General features: G+C 44.5%; 1 protein-coding gene across 1 annotated transcript in view; it reads left to right on the forward strand.

The window, feature by feature from the left end:
* LOC124600425 overlaps nucleotides 1–12,318 on the forward strand; it is a 126,477-nt gene that overhangs the window by 56,907 nt on the left and 57,252 nt on the right. Inside the window, exon 4 of the mRNA XM_047136160.1 lies at nucleotides 9,666–9,771. Within this exon, the coding sequence (XP_046992116.1) occupies nucleotides 9,666–9,771 (106 nt within the window). The remainder of the gene's footprint in view (nucleotides 1–9,665; nucleotides 9,772–12,318) is intronic.

The raw sequence follows: 12,318 nt of genomic DNA on the forward strand, positions 1-12,318 counted from the left end.
TCAGCACCAGTTTTGGACAGCACCGTCATGTACGATATACTTTAACCACGGCAGCACGCGAACAGTTTACAAACTTAGCTCTTTCTGGCATGCCTCCCTCCACCCTTGGCCTGAAAGCCAGTGAACATGTCCTTTTTATGGTAGATAAATCGCTCTGTTTCCATGATAAGACAACGACTGTACTGTTTTCGCGTCACTCCTATTCACTTTAATACCTTCCACAACTAGTGCTGCCAGCTACCATGAGTCGTTATTGTACGTTGACTTCGATTAATGGTGGTGGTCACATTAATGTGATTGGACTGTATACACTCTCGGAATTTTCAACAGTAAACCTCACCGTAATACACAACACCTCTTTTAGCATCTACCTATCGCTCTAACTAAGCGTGCCGCTCTTTGTTAGGTATTCTCTATCTTTTCTGTTAATCGAATTTGCAATTACATTTCCTTTGGGTTTCTCCCAATGTATGTTAGTCCGGCATCTCATTATTCCTGCTAATTTTATGTGGACATTCTGATTTTGGTCGCTTCGGACGGTTAGTCCGAGGTATTTTACAATCGTTACTGTTTCCAGTAATTTCGCACTGATAGTGTACCGTTGACAAACAGGTCCTCCTGGAAGTGGCTATACAATGATCTTTCCATCCCCGAGCTCAACTATGCAGTATGTTTTTGACATCGAGAAGGCCTACGATACTATCTGGAACCATATTGTCCTCTGGCAGTTCCATGAATAGAGTTTCGAGGACGTCTTCCTATCTTTATACATTCCTTCCTCCCACCGCTCTATATTAGATATCGAGTCATTTACGTCCCCTTTGGTCGCTTCGTACGAATCCAATCGGGCCTCGCCGACCGTTGTCGATTGGAAAAGCCTTTCCATTGGTGGGCGTGTAATGGTGCGGTCTGCAAGTGTATATGGCTTGCACATTGTTTTATCAGCCAGTCGCACGATGCGGAGTCGCCGTGTGACGTAAAGTGGCGGCACACTAGAGTCAGCGCAAAGGCTCTGTACGTGGCTAGTTCTAAAGGTTCCCGGTGGCCAGTCGAATTCCTTCCCTCTCCGTAAGGAAGAGGGTCGTGCAGACCCATACACCGTGCCACCAATAGTCAAGTTGCTGTCATACAAGGCCCTGTAAAACTGGAGCAGAAAAGTTCGATCTTCTCCCAATGAATTTTGACTAAAAGATTTTAAAATAATGAGTACTTTTGGGGACAGTCTTTTAGATTCCGCAATGTGGGGGAACCATGTACGCTTAGAATCAAATGTGCGGTCCAGAAACTTCACAGTGTCTTTACAATTAAGAGCAGTGTCCCCCATCTGCAGCTAGGAAAAGTTTAAAACAGAATGTGAAGGGTTAAAGAGAGCGCACACAGACTTCTCGGTGTAGAAATTAAAACCCGCCTTTCCTAGTCATTGCCCGTCTGTAGATTAAAGTCTTGTTTTGCTTTCCCCTTAAAGGAAGAGAAACGAAGCGTTTGAGATGTGGACCGTAAGGTTCAAAAAATAGTTCAAATGGCTCTGAGCACTATGGGACTTAACATCTATGGTCATCAGTCCCCTGGAACTTAGAACTGCTTAAACCTAACTAACCTAAGGACATCATTGAACCGTAAGGTACAGAATGAGGAAGTTCCTCGCAGAATCGACGAGGAAGGGGATAAGCGCAAAACATTGACAAGAAGAAGGCACAGAATGATATTACATGTGTTGGGACACCAGAGAATAGTGGTGTTAATAGAGGAAGCCACAGAGGGTAAAAACTGTAGGGGAAGAAAGAGGTTGGAATATTCCCAATGCATAACTAACGCCGTAGCGTGTATCCGAAAGCGCTTATCGTGTTTCGCAACTCTTGCCAGTAACCATACAGTTATTTTCAGCTGAATTTGCTAATTTTTATGGTCTGAGCGTATAATGAAACACATTGGTCTTAAAACATAATTTGTACACCATAGTTTGATGCTTCGGATGGAATTTCTTCTTTGAAAGGCTCCCATGGAAGCTTACCAGTTCAGATGAAGTCACACAATGCCCCTTCGTTTCAGGAAGTGCTACTGCAACTAACCCATCCTGTTGAAGAGATTGCGACTGCTGCTCCACTTGCACCTGATCTTCTAAACTGTTTATCACCTATGTTTCACTTCCATACATGGCTACGCTACAGACAGATACTTTCAGAAACGACTCACTAACACTTAAATCTACACTCCTGGAAATGGAAAAAAGAACACATTGACACCGGTGTGTCAGACCCACCATACTTGCTCCGGACACTGCGAGAGGGCTGTACAAGCAATGATCACACGCACGGCACAGCGGGCACACCAGGAACCGCGGTGTTGGCCGTCGAATGGCGCTAGCTGCGTAGCATTTGTGCACCGCCGCCGTCAGTGTCAGCCAGTTTGCCGTGGCATACGGAGCTCCATCGCAGTCTTTAACACTGGTAGCATGCCGCGACAGCGTGGACGTGAACCGTATGTACAGTTGACGGACTTTGAGCGAGGGCGTATAGTGGGCATGTGGGAGGCCGGGTGGACGTACCGCCGAATTGCTCAACACGTGGGGCGTGAGGTCTCCACAGTACATCGATGTTGTCGCCAGTGGTCGGCGGAAGGTGCATGTGCCCGTCGACCTGGCACCGGACCGCAGCGACGCACGGATGCACGCCAAGACCGTAGGATCCTACGCAGTGCCGTAGGGGACCGCACCGCCACTTCCCAGCAAATTAGGGACACTGTTGCTCCTGGGGTATCGGCGAGGACCATTCGCAACCGTCTCCATGAAGCTGGGCTACGGTCCCGCACACCGTTAGGCCGTCTTCCGCTCACGCCCCAACGTCGTGCAGCCCACCTCCAGTGGTGTCGCGACAGGCGTGAATGGAGGGACGAATGGAGACGTGTCGTCTTCAGCGATGAGAGTCGCTTCTGCCTTGGTGCCAATGATGGTCGTATGCGTGTTTGGCGCCGTGCAAGTGAGCGCCACAATCAGGACCGCATACGACCGAGGCACACAGGACCAACACCCGGCATCATGGTGTGGGGAGCGATCTCCTACACTGGCCGTACACCACTGGTGATCGTTGAGGGGACACTGAATAGTGCACGGTACATCCAAACCGTCATCGAACCCATCGTTCTACCATTCCTAGACCGGCAAGGGAACTTGCTGTTCACACAGGACAATGCACGTCCGCATGTATCCCGTGCCACCCAACGTGCTCTAGAAGGTGTAAGTCAACTACCCTGGCCAGCAAGATCTCCGGATCTGTCCCCCATTGAGCATGTTTGGGACTGGATGAAGCGTCGTCTCACGCGGTCTGCACGTCCAGCACGAACGCTGGTCCAACTGAGGCGCCAGGTGGAAATGGCATGGCAAGCCGTTCCACAGGACTACATCCAGCATCTCTACGATCGTCTCCATGGGAGAATAGCAGCCTGCATTGCTGCGAAAGGTGGATATACACTGTACTAGTGCCGACATTGTGCATGCTCTGTTGCCTGTGTCTATGTGCCTGTGGTTCTGTCAGTGTGATCATGTGATGTATCTGACCCCAGGAATGTGTCAATAAAGTTTCCCCTTCCTGGGACAATGAATTCACGGTGTTCTTATTTCAATTTCTAGGAGTGTATATTCGATGTTAACAAATTTCTCTCCCTCAGTAACGATTTTTTGCCATTGCTAGTTTATATTCTCTCTTCTTCGGTCATCATTAGTTGCTTTGCTGCCCAAATAGATACTTATCTACTACTTTAGTGTCTCTAATTCCGTAAAAATCACCCGATTTAATTCGACTATACTCCATTATCATTGTTTTTTGTTTTTGTTGATGTTCGTCCTATATCTTTTCTTAAAGACGCTATCCATTTCGTTTAACTGCTCTTCCAAGTCGTTTGACTTCTCTGTCAAAATTACAATGTCACCGTCAAACATAGAAGTTTTAATTCCTACCATAAATTTTTCTTTGGTTTCCTTTTCGGCTTGCTCAGTGTGCAGTCTCCTGTCTCATTCCCTTCTTAACCATTGCTTTTCTTTCATGCCTCTTGACTCTTACAGCTGCCATCTGGTTTCTGTGCAAGTTGTAAATAGTTTTTGCTTCCTGTATTTTACCCTGCTACTTTCAGAATTTCAAAGAGAGTATTCAACATTGTCAAAAGCTCTATCGAAATGTAGAAGTTCTAAAAAACGTAGCTTTGCCCTTCCTTAACCTATGTTCTAAGACATTACCTCGCATGTTCCTAGATTTTTCCAGAATCCAAACTGATCTTTGCAGAGGTCGCTTCTAGCAGTTTTTCCATTCTTCTGTAAGGAATTCGTGTTAGTATTTTCCAACGATGACTTATTAAACTGATAGTTCGATAATATTCACACCTGTCAGCACCTGTTTTCTTTGGAATTATAATTATTATATTCTTGTGGAAGTCTGGCGGTACATCTTGCTCACCGGATGGAAGGGCAGGTTCAAACGGCTCTGAGCACTATGGGACTTAACTTCAGAGGTCATCAGTCCCCTAGAACTTAGAACTACTTAAACCTAACTAACCTAAGGACATCACACACATCCATACACGAGGCAGGATTCGAACCTGCGACCGGGAAGGGCAGGGCTATCACTGGTTCCGACGGAACATCGTCTACTGCAGGGGCCCTTCTTTCGACTTACGTCTTTCAATAATCTGTAAAATTCTTCTCGCAGTATCATGTCTCCCACCTCATCTTCATCCATGCCCTCTTCCCTTTCTATAATAGCGCCTTCAAATTCATCGTACTGACCCTCTGCATAGTCCTTCCACTTTTCAGCTTCTCCTTCTTTGCTTCGGAATTTGTTTTCCATCTTAGCTCTTGAAATTCATAAAGCTCTTTTCTACAAAGACCTCTTTAATTTAACTGTACCATATATCTATCTTTCCTCTAGTGAAATATGCTTCTAAAACCTCTAGCTGAACCTGCTTATCCGTTTTTTACTTTCTGTCAATCTCATTTTTTAGACGTTTCTATTACCTTCCACCTGCTGCATTTTTATATTTTCTCCTGTACTCAATTAAATTCAATATATCCTCTGATATCCAAGGACAACCTCTAGTTCTTTCATCTTAACCAGGTCCCATCTCCTTAATTTCATACCTGTTTGTAGTTTCTTTAGTTTTAGTCTGCAGTTCAAAACCAGTAACTTGTGGCCACAGTTCACGTCTGCCCCAGGAAATACCCTAAAATTAGCTGTTGCTAGACATATGTTATTGTAAAATACGGTTGAAAACCGCTGGCCATACGAACAATTGATTCCACAGATAAACGACCATTGGTATATTTTGCCATAAGTGTTTCGCTTCTTTTTATTTGTAAAGCGGTTTGTGATATTGTTCTCACAAGGTAAAAACCCCACGGCACCCACATCAGACTTAGTGGTACGATAGCCCGTCAAAAACTGTACACAGATAAAGCATGAAAATAGGAAGAAGGTGGACTGAACTGTGAAAAAAGAAGCAAAATATAAACAGTGAACGGTCCAAACTCAAGACGTGCAACATCGAGCGACTGAATGCCCTGGCGTTGTAGTTATGCGGGCGTGCTGTTGGATTGCGAAAGAGGGGATCTGTGCTCGAATATCCCTCCTGCCTCATTTTTTTCTCTAGATTATGAGCTGTCCGTGCTGTCATTGGCGTGTCTGTTCGTCGTATTCAAATCTGTCTCTGTACCGTGGCGTAACGTCCGTTTTCAGCAGCGAGGTATAAGGATAGGACCTCCAAACTTACGTACCTTCTATTCGTTCCACACAAGTACCACATGTTATTTGTTGTCAATTCTGTGAGAGGTTTATGTGGCATCTCACGTGCTCTTACTGTTCAACATATTTACTTGCGACGGTAATACATTCTTACCACGTGACTTATATTTTATAACCAATGTATAGCATGATAATTGCAAAGGCTACAGAAGGAGAATAGACACGTCAATGACGGGACAGACAGTTCCTAAATTTGTGAAAGAAAAAAAAAAAAAGTTGGGCTCGAGGGAGAACTGAACTCGGGTCTCCCCTTTGCAGTTCCACACCGTGACCACACAACCACAACACCGTTATACTTGAAGTTTTCTCGCTGTTGCACATCTTCAGCTTCGAGCGTTTACTTTTTCTATTTTTCTTCTTTTTCCACAGTTCAGTAAACCTCTTCCTGTTTTCCTGCTTGATCTGAGTTCAGTTTTTGAGGGGGCTATCCGCTGGGGCCATTTTACAACTAAATCCGAAGGGTGCAGTGGGGAGTTTCCCATGTTAGTTGGCCAGCGTACACAGGATGTCCGATTTTCGGCGTTTTTCGAACACATTTCGACTTAAACCCTCACTTTCACCGTTCACTGTATTTTGGCTTGAAAACCAAAAAAATCAGACATCCTAGGTACGCTGACCAGCCAAGTACAACTCCAGGACGGCACATATGCATTAATAAGATCGCAAATCACCACAGAAAACGCTCCACAAATAAAAAGAGGAGAAACACGTATGGCACAATACAAACAGCCTTTCATTTAGTTGCGTCAGACCACGGGTGGGCAACCGGCGGCCGGCGGGCCGAATGCGGCCCGCGATTGGTTTCAGTCCGGCCCGTGGAAGAAATTCATGGGCAGTAGAGAGAGAGAGAGAGAGAGAGAGAGAGGCGCTCGCATTGTACTCCACCCTGGACTTATTTTCGGGTATTTCTGCCGACTCAAGGCTCGCCTCGGGTTTGCAGGTCGTGACGCATATCAGTGAAAGTTTAGCTTACCCCGCGCATGCACAATACAATTTCGCCGCCGCTGGATTTGAACAACAAAGAGAAACGTACACTACTGGCCATTAAAGTTGCTACACCAAGAAGAAATGCAGATGATAAACGGGTATTCATTGGAAAAATATATTATACTAGAACTGACATGTGATTACATTTTCAAGCAATTTGGGTGCATAGGTTCTGAGAAATCAGTACCTAGAACAACCACCTCTGGCCGTAATAACGGCCTTGATACGCCTGGGCATTGAGTCAAACAGAGCTTGGATGACGCGTACAGGTACAGCTGCCCACGCAGCTTCAACACGATACCGCAGTTCATCAAGAGTAGTGACTAGCATATTGTGACGAGCCAGTTGCTCGGCCACCATTGACCAGACGTTTTCAATTGGTGAGAGATCTGGAGAATGTGCTGGCCAGAGCAACAGTCGAACATTTTCTGTGTCCAGAAAGGCCCGTACAGGACCTGCAATATGCGGTCGTGCATTATCCCCATCTGTTGACTCAGGGATCGAGACGTGGCTGCACGATCCGTTCAGCCATGCAGATAAGATGCCTGTCATCTCGACTGCTAGTGATTCGAGGCCGTTGGGATCCAGCACGGCGTTCCGTGTTACCCTCCTGAACCCACCGATTCCATATTCTGCTAACAGTCATTGGATGTCGACCAACGCGAACAGCAATGTCGCGATACGATAAATCGCAATCGCGATAGACTGCAATCCAACCTTTATCAAAGTCGGAAATGTGATGGCACGCATTTCTCCTTCTCACCCGAGGCATCACAACAACGTTTCACTAGGCAACGCCGGTCAACTGCTGTTAGTGTATGAGAAATCGGTTGGAAACTTTCCTCATGTCAGCACGTTGTAGGTGTCGCCACCGGCGGCAACCTTGTGTGAATGCTCTGAAAAGCTAATCATTTGCATATCACAGCATCTTCTTCCTGTCGGTTAAATTTCGCGTCTGTAGCACGTCATCTTCGTGGTGTAGCAATTTTAATGGCCCGTAGTGTATTTCCAGTATGAGTGCGAAGTTAGTCTCCATGTGCTCACGTGCGTGAGGAGAGTGAGGAAATAGCTCACTACCTTGAAGAGGTGCGGAGAGAAGTACTTTCGTTGCTGGATCAGTGCTGACAGCACACTCGTTACTCACTGCTTACTGCTTACATCTCTGCTACTCTTTGATAGTACGCGACAGTGGCACGAAATTTACCGACTTCACGCGAGATTCGGCGGTTTGAACAGTGGCAGCAGTGTGCTATCATCTCGGAACGTTACCCCATAGACATGACGTCACGGACTCTGTAGTTCTGACTTAATGCGCCAAGAGCGCTGCTGTCGGGTCACGTGACGAGGCGGCCCGCGGGCTTCAGAACGAGGGCCTGCTGAAAAGTAATGCCTCCGATTTTCTTTTTTTTTTGTGTGTGAAAACTCATAAAGCTTTGTGAATGATAACGTTACTGTAGAATGTTTGACTTTGTTGACGGAGCCACAACGTCACCTCCGCTTGCCCGCTTCTTCACTATCAAAGTGAAGCCCTCGAATGTGAAGTTTTGAAAATATGAAAATCGGTTGGTAGTAAGTGTAGACTGTATGGAGGACGATCTGTGACAGTGAAACCAAGGCGTGTGATCGGGCATTGTCAAGCATAAGGAGAGGGTGCCTCTTGTATGGACGAAAATCGATTACAGCACGCTGTTTCGCAAGCACCGACGTAGTTACGTTACACGCCGCCATGTTACTCGCTACAGTTTGTAGCCCTGTAGCAGCAGAGAGCAGATTTCCAACGTTTACTTTATTTAAAAAAAGGTTTAAGAGTTTTCACATAAAAAATTCGGAGGCCTTGCTTTTGAGCACGCCGTCGTAATTATGTCAGTGTGGCCCGCGAGTAACCAAAGGTCGCTCACGCCTGCATAACACGAGACACATCTCCAAGAATACAGAAGAAACCAAGGAACGACGGAAAACATAAAACATGACGACATAAACTTTTAATAGAGAATAATATATCCCTAATCTAATGGCGTTTAGTTTTTCACGTAACTCCTTCGTAAGATTAATTATTTCCTTAGCTGTGGTAGCCTAGCGCAGTAGCAGTGAAAAGAGAAAAAAAAATTTGAAAATGTTGTTTAAAATTCTTCGAATGGATGTAAGCTAAACTTTATAATGGTGTTAAGTATTAGAACCTAACAAAAGTTCTCTGAGAGTAATAGTAAAGTAGAAAAGCAAAACAACTATCGAGGAGTTTGAAAGTAGTTGGTATACGGGGATCGACAAAGTTGTGGAAGATTGGGAGCGGTTTGCCAGGAGCAGCAAAGACTGGAGACTTTGAAAAATAGAGTGGGTACAATGTGTGACCCTCAACGAGGCTATGTTTGCTGTGTTCAAAATGTTCAAATGTGTGTGAAATCTTATGGGACTTAACTGCTAAGGTCATCTGTCCCTAAGCTTACACACTACTTAAATTATCCTAAGGACAAACACACACACCCATGCCCGAGGGAGGACTCGAACCTCCGCAGGGACCAGCCGTCCATGACTGCAGCGCCCTTAGACCGCTCGGCTAATCCCGCGCGGGCTGTTTGCTGTGCTAAGCATTGATCTGGAGATAGCTGTTTGACCTGGTTGAAACTGGTAATAAAAGAATATAAATATGATTGTGTTTACAAACAAAGATAAAATACAGAAAATTACTCATTACCTGTTGGTACGTAATAGTGCACTTTATTGCTGTGCGCGATCAGTTTGTCTTTCCTTGCGATGCAACCTTTAAATTGTGAACGTTAAAACATGAATAGTCATTGTGAGGAAGCAGTGAAATTACAGCAGTATTTTAATTTAATTTCTCTCAGCTATAGGCCATTGGAGACGACTGCTGTACAATTGCACTTTACTTTCCAGAGTTTTTCATGTCCAACAAGGCGGCCTGAGGTCGTCGAGATAGAGCAGCAGTGCATGGCCGAGTACAACGAAATGAAGAAAAAGAAGAAGGACGCCCCCTGCATGGGTAAGTACCGCTCTATGCTGTGTCTTCTCCAACCAAGCATCGACGCGCGCGCTTGCTACACAGTGGGGTACGTCCAAGGAAAATATGACGCTCCCGGGCGTCAAGAAGCTGCGTTGCAGGACAAGAACTGAAATCATTTAGAATAATAATAACTTTAAGGGTGAGCTTTAAAGCATATGTTAGGAATGATTACAGAGTCTTCAACCCCACAGATACGCAGTCATGAATGTAGCATATTACCTATAGTCATAGAACGTTTGACGCCTGACTGTGGCTAAGCTGTATGCCAGAAGAACTTCCGTACTCATTGCCGTTGATTCCAGCCTCAGCTACGTAGTTGTAGCGCGTTGGATCTTGATTTATTGTTGTTAAGTCGTTTAATCTTCTAGAAAAACTTTTCACTAACGCCTAACACAGTTTTTCTTCACTTTCCTTCTGAAGCATGGTGAAAAGCTGTTTTCGGTGGTTCAGTGTGGTATGTAATTTACGTTCTCTTGCATCATAAGTCTGCCGATTGGTTTGATGCCTCCTCCTCCCCTCCCCCCCCCCCCCCCCCCCCCCGCATTCCCCACGATTTTCCGTCTTATTATACCAAACATCCTCAGTTATTTGTTGAATTTATCACAATCTCCCTCTGTAAAATAACTTTGACGCAGTCACAAATCGACTAATATTTTGATGGCGATATGTTTACAAATGCCTGTGCTTACTGTATGACACTTAAGACCAATCACTTCCACCACCACTTATCGCTGCTGCCATCTACTATTGCAAAACGGCAGACGATTGATGGATGCTGCTGCCAGCTTGTATAGTCACGTGACGTGCACGCGTGCCTCTATTGACGGGCTGTGAACTTCCACGCTCTGGTCGGAGCCACACCTCGTTACACACGCCACGATATTACCCTCCTGTCACCGGTTTGCGTATTCCAGACTCCGGCTCGTTTCTTTTTGAACGCCCCTTATACTTGATTTTTCTAATACATTCTAATAGTAGTCCCCGGATTACGATGACAGTTTTGAAAAGACTTTCCTCCATAATGAATCAGCTCAAGGGAGTAGTATTTGATGTTTTTACCTGTGATGACTCCAGACCACACTTCTTACATTAGGTCTTAAAAATGTAGTAAATTAATTATTGAGCTTTAATCACCCAAAAAATATTAGGTTATTTAAATCTAATCTGTTAATTTTGTTGTATGTTGTTGTTGTTGGGGGTGTCTTTAGTGTGAAAACTGATTTGATGCAACTTTTTACGCTAGTCTGTCCTGTCCAAGTCTCTTAACTTTTCATCTTACACAGCGGCAATATTTGTCTGCTTCAAATACCAGAAATGCTCTGTTTCATTGTCCCTTCTGTGAAATGAAATGAAATGTGCGTATGGGATTTGGGCCAGGATCTTCCTCTGGGGAATTCGTCCGCCTGGTGCAACTCTTTCTGTTTGACGCCATTTCGGTGACTTGCGCATCGATAATGATGAAATGGTGATGAGGACAACGCGCACACACGGCCAGGAATCGAACCTGGGACCAGAGGTCAAGAAGCAGCAACCCCAAGACCTCCAGCTGCCCCTTCTGTAAAACACTATATGCCCCTGCGCACTTGCTTGATGAAGGGTTAGCAACCACGCGTACTGCCGAGTTGCTATGGTTGCCTCCCTTGTAGGCGTCAAAGCTAAGCATAGGAAGACTTCGGCCTGGACTTTTTGCCAAAGTGAACGGAGAGGCTAGAGCAGCATCGGAACAAATGATTTTGTGATGTCTTTTCGGAAATAGAGACATTTAAGGAAGGACGCACCTATTAAGTGGTGTATAGTTTTCATACGCGTGTTGCAAAATAAGTAGCAAACACAACTAAACATGATTTTCGACTTCATAAAGTACGTCTAAAAAGCTCTTTTTTAAAAAAATTCCTTTATTTACCTTAAGATCTCTACACATATACAAACAGTTTATAGTGCTTAGTACTTAATTTCTAAAACTTATTAACTGGTTTATGGGCTGCTATAAATAGAGCACATACAACATATTTTGGTATCTACGTGGAGAGAGGAGTTGGAACGAAGAATAAGAAATTACATGGTATCACGTCAGACTATTACGTCTTTAAATATTTTAGCGATGACAAACCTCTTATAATGTGCTATTTTTATCCATTTGACATCTTGTGCGCGAGATCAGCGTAAAATGAACATTTTATACAACAAAAGATTTAAAGACCTGAAGACAGCAGCATTGTTTGTTGAAACCGGTTGTCTTAAATAAAAAAAATGTCTTGTGTGATCTTGTCTGCACAATATTTTTTAATATATCTACATAATTTCTTCTCTTACATGCTTAACGTTAAATATTCGACGTATTAACTCATTTGCGATACTAATCAGACGTTTGAAGCTGTTTTATACACATGAATTGGATTTAAAGAATATGTTTCGTACGGATCACACAAATTTCAGCAATATTCTAGAATACGTCGCATTAGCGTTTTGTAAACAATCTCCTTGTAGATTTACTGAATTTTTCCGGTATCCTACCAATGAAATGAA

This window comes from Schistocerca americana, chromosome 1 (assembly GCF_021461395.2).
Source record: "Schistocerca americana isolate TAMUIC-IGC-003095 chromosome 1, iqSchAmer2.1, whole genome shotgun sequence".
NCBI classification, from domain to species: Eukaryota; Metazoa; Arthropoda; class Insecta; order Orthoptera; family Acrididae; genus Schistocerca; species Schistocerca americana.